The 10,145-nt window shown below is 43.8% G+C and overlaps 1 protein-coding gene across 1 annotated transcript; it reads left to right on the plus strand.

The window, feature by feature from the left end:
- Window positions 1-1,187: 1,187 nt before the first annotated feature.
- Window positions 1,188-5,784, plus strand: LOC128693827 (alpha-1A adrenergic receptor-like). The gene has a single exon (XM_053783704.2). The coding sequence runs from the start codon at window positions 4,202-4,204 to the stop codon at window positions 5,729-5,731; it is 1,530 nt and encodes a 509-aa protein (XP_053639679.2). The 5' UTR covers window positions 1,188-4,201; the 3' UTR covers window positions 5,732-5,784.
- Window positions 5,785-10,145: the final 4,361 nt, after the last annotated feature.

A 10,145-nucleotide genomic window follows, 5' to 3' on the forward strand; every position in this document is an offset into this window, starting at 1 on the left:
TCGGTCTGACGACACTGGAGGACAGGAGGATCAGGGGTAACATGAAAACGACATACAAAATACTGTGTGGAATAGAGAAGATGGACAGAGACAGGATGTTCCAGAGATGGGACACAGAAACAAGGGGCAACAATTTGAAGCTGAAGACTCAGATGAGTCAAAGAGATGTTAGGAAGTATTTCTTTAGCCACAGAGTTGTTAGGAAGTAGAATAGTCTGGGAAGTGATGTAGTGGAGGTAGGAACCATACATAGTTTTAAGACAAGGCATGATAAAGCTCATGGCGCAGGGAGAGAGAGACCCAGTAGCGGCCATGAAGAGGTGGGGCCAGAAGCTGAATCTTGACTCCTGCAACCACAATTAGGTGAGTACAAATAGGTGAGTACACACACATAGGAGCTGTGACTCGACCCCTGCAGCCACAACTAAGTGAATACACACACACATGCACACAAGTATGTGAACAAAAACATATGTCTTTGTAAGAACAATGTATCACAAGCGACTTTCCTCACCGCTCACTTAGCTCATCAAAATGAATTGATGAAAAAAACTGGTATTAAATTCAGAGGTCAGAGTCTCTACGTCACACATTATTATCCTGCATTTACCTCCTCCAATATTCAACATAATTTTTATGAAACTGAAGAATTGGAGGAATAGGAGGAGGAGGAGGAGGAGGAGGAGGAGGAGGAGGAGGAGGAGGAGGAAGAGGACGAGTCTGTCGGTCCGTCTCTTTCTCTCTCTCTCTCCGGACATCCCATGCTAAGAGTTTCAGAAATTCATTAATATTTGTCGCTTGTAAATTCCTTTATGGACGACGATAGACTATCAGCAGGTGTGTTGGCAGGTGTGGGGAAGGTTTGTGGGGGGAGGGGGAAGAATGTGTTGCTCAGATATGTAAGGTGTGGCGGGGAGGTGTGAAAAGGTGCGACAAGAACCCGGGGTTGAGAAGTGAAGATAGTGTGTGTATGGGGGAGTGGAGGGAAGTGCCGGGACATATGTGGGAGGGGGAAAAGAAGTGAGATATGGATTGGGGGAGGGGGATGGGGGAGGGAGGGGGGGAGGGGGAGGGGGAGGGGGGGAGGGGGAGGGGAGGGGAGTGGGGGATGGGGTGTGTGGGGGAGGGGGAGTGGGTGGAGTGCGCGGGTAGCAGCAGCAGCAGTGGGTCAGTCTGGGTCACCGCTGCTCACCACACACACACACCCGCACACGCTCCGTCAAGCCAGCCGCTTGTTAGCCGCTGGGCTCTTCTCAGTAAACACTTTCTGGTGCTCTACTAGTGAAAGGAAAAGCACCATCCAGTGCTTCACTAGCGAGGGAGAAAACACCATCCAGTGCTTCAATAGCGAAGGGAAAAAAACCATCTAGTGCTTCACTAGTGAGACAAAAACACCATTCAGTGCTCCACTAGACAGAAAAACGCCATCCAGTGCTCTGCTAGTGATGGGAAATGCACCATCCAGTGCTCTATTAGTGAGACGAAAACACCAGTGTTCCACTAGTAGGACAAAAACACCATCCAGTGCTCCACTAGTAAGACAAAAACACCATCCAGCGTTCCACTAGTGAGACAAAAACACCATCCAGCGCTCCACTAGTGAGACAAAAACACCATCCAGTGCTCCACTAGTGAGACAAAAACACCATCCAGTGCTCCACTAGTGAGACAAAAACACCATCCAGTGCTCCACTAGTGAGACAAAAACACCATCCAGCGCTCCACTAGTGAGACAAAAACACCATCCAGCGCTCCACTAGTGAGACAAAAACACCATCCAGTGCTCTACTAGTGAGGGAAAAAAATAGCATCCAGTGCTCTACTAGTGAGGGGAAAAAATAGCATCCAGTGCTCTACTAGTGAGGGAAAAAAATCTTTCCTCCACTAGTGAGAGGGGGAAAAACACGTTCATGTGCTCCACTAGTAAGACGTGAATATAATCCACTAATGACAAAATAATACGATCGAGTGCTTAATGAAATACTAAACAGGAAAAAAGAATGAGTTTTAAGCCATAACGTGAGGAAGTTCAGCCAGTCAATGTTCAAGCCATCAGAGATGTGAGTATCTGGAGACGTGTTCCTGGACCACCTGGCTCTCTCTCTTTCTCTTCCCACCAGCCATGACATCTGTTGCTGCCAGGAGGAGGAGACCTCTGCTGCAGCTTCTCTGAGATCATGGCAGCTGACACCTGTGGTGGGTGGGTGGCAGGTTGTCGCTACGCCGCCCGCGCTCCACCCACGCCCTCAGCACTCTCCCATTCCCGCCCGCGGTAACACCACCTACAGCGACGTGACGCCTACAAGTCCATTCCACCAGCGGCAGACAAACATATGAACAGAAGAAGAAGAGACATCTGAAATAAACGGGATTTATTAACATAAGAGAACGATGACAGATACAGGTCAATCAATAATTCCCACGCACGCACGCATAACCAATAAAAAAAAATATATTTCAACTGAAAAAATGGTCGAGTGATAAGTCATTTAGTCAAAATATTGAAATATTGTTGCCGAATTAGTTGAAAACTAACCTACAGAAAGTAATGACCTCATTAACGACCAGTCGCCATAGCTTCCACTCCCTCATTCACCCATGTTATTGAACTGATGGTGATGTGGGCGAAGCTATTGCTGCTGATGATGATGCTGCTGATGCTGCTTCTGCTGCTGTTGTTGTTGCTGATGCTGATGCTGCTGCTGCTGCTGATGCTGCTGCTGCTGCTGCTGCTGATGCTGCTCCTGCTCCTGCTAGTGTCGGTTACACACCAGTTTCCAGTTATATTAAAGCCCTCGGAAAAAAAAAATCTAATTTGTAATCCCTCGATGCTTTAAATTATTTATTCCAAATATCGTTTCCTTCGGAAGCGGATTTTTTTTCGTATTTTCTACAACTGACGAACTGTGGTAAAGAGATATCGCTAATGGTGTAAACACTTTGGCACACATTAGCTTGGTGCGGCATCTGGTGACAGTGCCATAAGGATGTGACACAAGACTGTGACACCTATTGCGACGAGATACCGACAAGTGCTCATGTCAGCAGGCGTATGTTGAGTATTCTGTGACCTCGAGAGCTGTATAGTCCTTGTGGCTTAGCGCTTCTTTTTGATTATAATAATAATGTGACCTCGAGAAATAATTTTACGAGGCCCCAAACGACAGCTTGCGTCAGCAGCATCACCGGTGTACTGTGCTACAAACCCTGTATGGCACAGATGATCAACTTATGACATCGGACTACTGCTTGTGACATCGTGCACAAGTTCAGGGAACAACGCAGCAGCGGCAGTGAGCTATGACACCGGGAAGCAGTCAGTGGCACTGAAGCTCTCGTGAAGGTTGGCAGTACTGTTGTGTGACCTCCACACACCAGACAACAAACAGCAAATACGGCGAAGCAGCGGTGACACCACAGTGAAAAACCCTACATTCACAGCTGTCACTGCTGGTGCCTCCTGGTGGTGTGTTGGGCAGTGTGTAGAGACAAGAGACCGGGGAGAAAATTTATGAGGCTGAGTCAGAGAGCAGCTGACAAATTTACGAGATATTTGGAGACATTTAAGAGGCTCAGAGGCCAATACAACACACACTGGAGAAACGTCTCCTGGAAAGCAGTGAATAACACTGAAGGAAACCACTTGGAAAAAAACAGAGAAACAGTTCATGAATCACAGCGAAGCTATGAGGACTGTGTGGCTACATAAATTATGAATAAGATACAAATGTAGACTGATAGGCCACATAAATAGACTGTAAAACCACAGACATAAACTGTAAGGCCACAGAGATAAACTGTAAGGCCACAGAAATAGACTTTAGGGTCACAGAAAAAGACTGTTAAACCGGACACAACAAATGTTTTAAGTGAGTAAAGGAAAAAGTGCACTAGAAAAAGCTGTCAGTTCAGTGAGGTCAAGTGAGGTGTTGTTGAGTGAATTTTGGTGTTGTGGAGTGAGTTGTAATGTTGTTGTTGAGTTGTTGTGGTGTTGTGTAGCACTAGGGCAGCCCTGAAATGCTTAAATATTACGGAAATATAACGCTAACTTAGCGAGGGAATATATAGATGAAGCTCGTGATGCTGAACGGTGCTGCAGACTGACTGAAATAATGGCGGGAAAGGTGAATCATAATATTGGAATATGGTGTTTTGAGGTGCGGTAGCAACGCATGAGGCGCATGTGAGACAGCTGACCAACATGAGCGCTGCCAACGTCACATACTGGTATCAGGGGCCGACTACCCTCAGATTCCTCAACACCTCTTGGATTTTCGATGATGATTATGATTTCGAAAACTACCCCGACCTTCCTCTAGAGATAACCCAAGTAGACGAGAGCGTCAATGCCAGCGTCAACGCCAGCCTCAACGCAAGCATCAACGCTTCCTTGTTTTTGCCGGGTATTGAGAATATCGAAGAAGAGTCGTCTGAGGCGGCCACCAAGGCTCTGGTTGAGGCTGTGGTCAAGTCACTAGTGCTGGCTACCATAGTAGTGCTGACCATCTGTGGCAACGTGCTGGTGCTGCTGGCGGTGTTTATGTCTCGTAACCTCCGCTCCTCCACCCACTACCTGATCGTCAACCTCGCGGTGGCCGACCTCCTCCTCGGGACCACCGTCTTGCCTTTCAGCGCTACTCTTGAGGTCTCTGGAAAGTGGTACTTCGGGCAGGTGTTCTGCAGCGTGTGGGCCACAGCTGACGTCCTCTGCTGCACAGCTTCCATCTGGTCTCTGTGTGTCATCTCACTTGACCGCTACATCGGAGTTACTCGACCGCTGGCTTACTCGACCATCATGACGGAAAAGCGGATGTGTGTGCTGATCGCGGCTGTATGGGCGCTCTCCATCGTCATATGCATCGGGCCTGCCTTTGGCTGGAAGACTCCGGCCGATCCAGACCCGACCGTGTGCACCGTCAACCAGGAGCTGGGTTATGTCCTGTTCTCGGTGACGGGTTCCTTCTACCTGCCCACTCTGTGCATCATGGCGGTCTACTGGCGCATCTACCGCGCCGCCATCCAGCAGTCCAAGTTCCTGGAGAGTGGCATCAAGACCACAAAGACCTCCGTCACGCTCAGGGTTCATCGCGGAGGAGACACCAGATTGACCCTGAGGGCTCACCGCGGGGGTATGGGTGTGGGTCTGGCGGCGGGTATGGCAGCGGGTCTAGCCACTGGGGTGGGTGGTCTGAACGGCCACTGCCTGGTCAATGGCCCCATCCAGCCTCCAGAACCCGAGAAGAAGCCAGGATTGAGACTGTTTCGAGGTAAAGGTGTAGCAAGATTGATGCCACCCACGCCACACCACCTGCGGCTGGCCATGACGCCATTCAACTGGCAGGACGACCGCCAGGCAGAGGCAGGACGCGGTCGCTCAAAGAGGCGTCAGGAACAGCATCAGGGTGATGCCGCCCAGGACCCGGAGTCGCCCTCCACCTCGCCCGAGCGACGGATGGCCGGACCTCCGGGCAAGATGGCTAAGTTCCGGCGGCAGAAGAAGGCGGCTAAGACCCTGGGCATTGTTGTGGGCGTGTTCCTACTCTGCTGGTTCCCCTTCTTCTTCATCCTTCCCCTCGGTGAGTACAACCTTATCTTCAGTGAATGTATCTTATTCCTATCTGCAGGCGTAAATACTTTGAGTCATCTTCACACTCCATTTCAGACACCTTCAAGCAAAATAAAGGAAGGTTCGTTATTTCATAGGAAGCCAGAATGCTACTCAAAACAATAAACTCTGCCGTCACATAGCAACCTAGTGTTACCTCCACTCATCCAGGAGTTTTGTCGAGCTTTTACATATATATCTCTATCTATATATCTATCTATCCATCTATATATATATATATATATATATATATATATATATATATATATATATATATATATATATATATATATATGATAGTAGGTTGGTAGACAGCAACCACCCAGGGAGGTACTACCGTCCTGCCAAGTGAGTGTAAAACAAATGCCTGTAATTGTTTTACATGATGGTAGGATTGCTGGTGTCTTTTGTCTGTCTCATAAATATGCAAAATTACAGGTATGTAAAGTAAAAGGACACAAGTGCAACTAATGTGACATTTTATTGTGGCAACGTTTCGCTCTCCAGGAGCTTTATCAAGCCATTACGGGTAATAGCTTGATAAAGTTCCTGGAGAGCAAAACGTTGCCACAGTAAAATGTCACATTAGTTGCACTTGTGTCCTTTTAGTTTACATATTGTCGGTAATTCTACAAACTTTATTACAAGATTACAGGTACGTCTTGCTACTTCTACTTACACTTAGGTCACACTAAACATACATGTACATGTTTATTTATACACACTCATCTGAGTTTTCTTTGATTTTATCTTAATAGTTCTTGATCTAATTACTTTTCCTTTTATATCCATGGGGAAGTGGAATAAGAATCTTTCTCCCGTAAGCCATGCGTGTTGTGAAAGTCAACTAAAATGCCGGGAACAATGGGCTAGTAACCCCTTTTCCTGTAAAGATTACTAAAAAGAATAAGAAGAAAATTGTTAAAGTGAGAAGTCTGAATGTGCGTGGATGTTGTGCGAATGATTAGAAAGAGATGATTGTGGATGTTATGAATGAGAAGAAGCTGGATGTCCTGGCTTTAAGTGAAACGAAGCTGAAGGGGGTGGGTGAGTTTCAGTGGAGAGGAATAAATGGGATTAGGTCAGGGGTTTCAAATAGAGTTAGAGCTAAAGAAGGAGTAGCAATAATGTTGAAGGATAAGCTATGGCAGGAAAAGAGGGACTATAAATGTATTAATTCAAGGATTATGTGGAGTAAAATAAAGGTTGGATGTGAGAAGTGGGTTATGGTAAGCGTATATGCACCTGGGGAAGAGAGAAGTGTAGAGGATAGAGAGAGAGATTTTGGGAAATGTTGAGTGAATGCATGGCGAGTTTTGAACCAAGTGTGAGAGTACTTGTGATTGGGGATTTTAATGCTAAAGTGGGTAAAAATGTTGTGGAGGGAATAGTAGATAAATTTGGGGTTCCAGAGGTAAATGAAAATGGGGAGCCTTTAATTGAGCTATATGTAGAAAGAGGTTTGGTAATAAGTAATACATATTTTATGAAAAAGATGATAAATATACAAGTTATGATGTAGCACGTAATGAAAGTAGTTTGTTAGATTATGTATTGGTGGATAAAAGACTGATGGGTAGGCTCCAGGATGTGCACGTTTATAGAGGGGCAACTGATAGAATAAGAGGTAGATGGGATAAGAGGAAAATGGCAACAAGAAGTAAGAGGGAGGTGAAAGTGTATAAACTAAAGGAGGAGTAAGTTCGGGTGAAATATAAGCAACTATTGGCAGAAATGTGGGCTGGTGCAGGTATGAGTAGTAAGGGGGGGGGTTGAAGAGGGTTTGAATGGTTTTAAAAATGCAGTATTAGAATGCGGGGCAGAAGTTTGTGGTTATAGGAGGGTGGGTGCAGGAGGAAAGAGGAGTGATTGGTGGAATGAAGTAAAGGGTGTGATAAAAGAGAAAAAGGTAGCTTATGAGAGGTATTTACAAAACAGAAGTGTTATAAGAAGAGTAGAGTATATGGAGAGTAAAAGAAAGGTGAAGAGAGTGGTGAGTGGAAAAGGAGAGCGGATGATAGAGTGGGAGAGGTACTGCCAAGAAATTTTAATGAAAATAAGAAAAAAATTTGGAGTGAGTTAAACAAGAAAACCTAGGGAATAAATGGATTTGTCAGTTAAAAACAGAGTAGGGGAGTTAGTAGATGAGGAGATGGAGGTTTTGGGTAGATGGTGAGAATATTTTGAGGAACTTTTAAATATCGACGAAGAAAGTGAGGCAGTAATTTCATGCACTGGCCAGGGAGGTATACCATCTTTTAGAAGTGAAGAAGAGCAGGATGCGAGTGTGGGGGAGGTGCATGAGGCATTACGTAGAATGAAAGGGGGATAAGCAGCTGGAGGACATAGTGTTGGAGTGGTTGGTATTTTTGTTTAATAAATGTATGAAAGAGGGGAAGGTACCTAGGGATTGGCGGAGAGTGTGTATAGTCCCTTTATATAAAGGGAAGGGGGACAAAAGAGACTGTAAAAATTATAGAGGAATAAGTTTACTGAGTATACCAGGAAAAGTGTATGGTAGGGTTATTATTGAAAGAATTAGAGGTAGGACAGAATGTAGAATTGCAGATGAGCAAGGAGGTTTCAGAGTGGGTAGGGGATGTGTAGATCAAGTGTTTACATTGAAGCATATATGTGAACAGTATTTAGATAAAGGTAGGGAAGTTTTTATTGCATTTATGGACTTAGAAAAGGCATATGATAGAGTGGATAGGGAAACAATGTGGCAGATGTTGCAAGTATTGGAATAGGTGGTAAGTTACTAAATGCTGTAAAGAGTTTTTATGAGGATAGGCTCAGGTTAGGGTGTGTAGAAGAGAGGGAGACTACTTCCCTGTAAAAGTAGGTCTTAGACAGGGATGTATAATGTCACCTTGGTTGTTTAATATATTTATAGATGGAGTTGTAAGAGAAGTAAATGCTAGGGTGTTCGGGAGAGGGGTGGGATTAAATTATGGGGAATTAAATACAAAATGAGAAGTGACACAGTTACTTTTTGCTGATGATGCTGTGCTTATGGAAGATTCTAAAGAAAAATTGCAAAGGTTAGTGGACGAATTTGGGAGTGTGTGTAAAGGTAGAAAGTTGAAGGTGAACATAGAAAGGAGTAAGGTGATGAGAGTATGAAATGATTTAGATAAAGAAAAAATGGATATCAAATTGAGGAGGAGGAGTATGGAAGAAGTGAGTGTTTTCAGATATTTGGGAGTTGACATGTCAGTGGATGGATTTATGAAGGATGAGGTTAATCATAGAACTGATGAAGGAAAAAAGGTGAGTGGTGCATTGAGGTATATGTGGAGGCAAAAAATGTTATCTATGGAGGCAAAGAAGGGAATGTATGAAAGTATAGTAGTACCAACACTCTTATATGGGTGTGAAGCTTGGGTTGTAAATGTTGCAGCGAGGAGGCGGTTGGAGGCAGTGGAGATGTTCTAAGGGCAATGTGTGGTATAAATATTATGCAGAAAATTCGTAGTGTGGAAATTAGAAGAAGGTGGGGAGTTATTAAAAGTATTAGTCAGTGGGCTGAAGAGGGGTTGTTGAGGTGGTTTGGCAATTTAGAGAGAATGGATCAAAGTAGAATGACTTGGAGAGCATATAAATCTGTAGGGGAAGGAAGGCGGGGTAGGGGTCGTCCTAGAAAAGGTTGGAGGGAGAGGATAAAAGAGGTGTTGTGGGCGAGGGGCTTGGACTTCAGCAAACGTGCGTGAGCGTGTTAGATAGGAGTGAATGGAGACAAATGGTATTTGGGACCTGACGAGCTGTTGGAGTGTGAGCAGGGTAATATTTAGTGAAGGGATTCAGGGAAACCAGTTATTTTATATAACCGGACTTGAGTCCTGGAAATGGGAAGTACAATATCTGCACTCTAAAGGAGGGGTTTGGGATATTGGCAGTTTGGAGGTATATATTGTGTATTTTTATACGTATTTACTTCTAAACTGTTGTGTTCTGGGCACTTCTGCAAAAACAGAGATTATGTGTGAGTGAGGTGAAAGTGCTGAATGATGATGAAAGCATTTTCTTTTGGCCGATTTGTTAATATATATATATATATATATATATATATATATATATATATATATATATATATATATATATATATATATATATATATATATATGTCGTGCCGAATAGGCTGAACTTGAGATCTTGGCTTAAATAGCAACGTTCATCTTGCCATATAGGACAAGTGTAAATTTGTGTATGCAATAATTTCGCTAAAATCATTCAGAACCTAACGAAAAAAAATATATTTTTCTGTGTTTGTTTAGTATTAAATTATTGTAAACAAATCTAAAATATGTTTAGTTGGGTTAGGCTAAAATAAATTGTTCTTGTTGTAATAAGGTTAGGTAAGTTTTCTAAGATTCTTTTGGTGCTAAATTAAAAATTTTTACATTAAAGTTAATGAAAAAATATATCTTTAAACGTATAAGAGAAAATGTTTGAAAGGACTTAATTTTAAAGGAGTTCTTGCTAATTGATCAGTTTTACATATTCGGCACGACATATATATATTATATATATATATATA

The sequence above is a fragment of the Cherax quadricarinatus genome, chromosome 6, assembly GCF_038502225.1.
Source record: "Cherax quadricarinatus isolate ZL_2023a chromosome 6, ASM3850222v1, whole genome shotgun sequence".
Lineage (NCBI taxonomy): Eukaryota > Metazoa > Arthropoda > Malacostraca > Decapoda > Parastacidae > Cherax > Cherax quadricarinatus.

Bases quoted from the DNA above. Each gene is read 5' to 3' on its own strand.
- LOC128693827 (XM_053783704.2), top strand. From the start codon at position 4,202: ATGAGCGCTGCCAACGTCACATACTGGTATCAGGGGCCGACTACCCTC.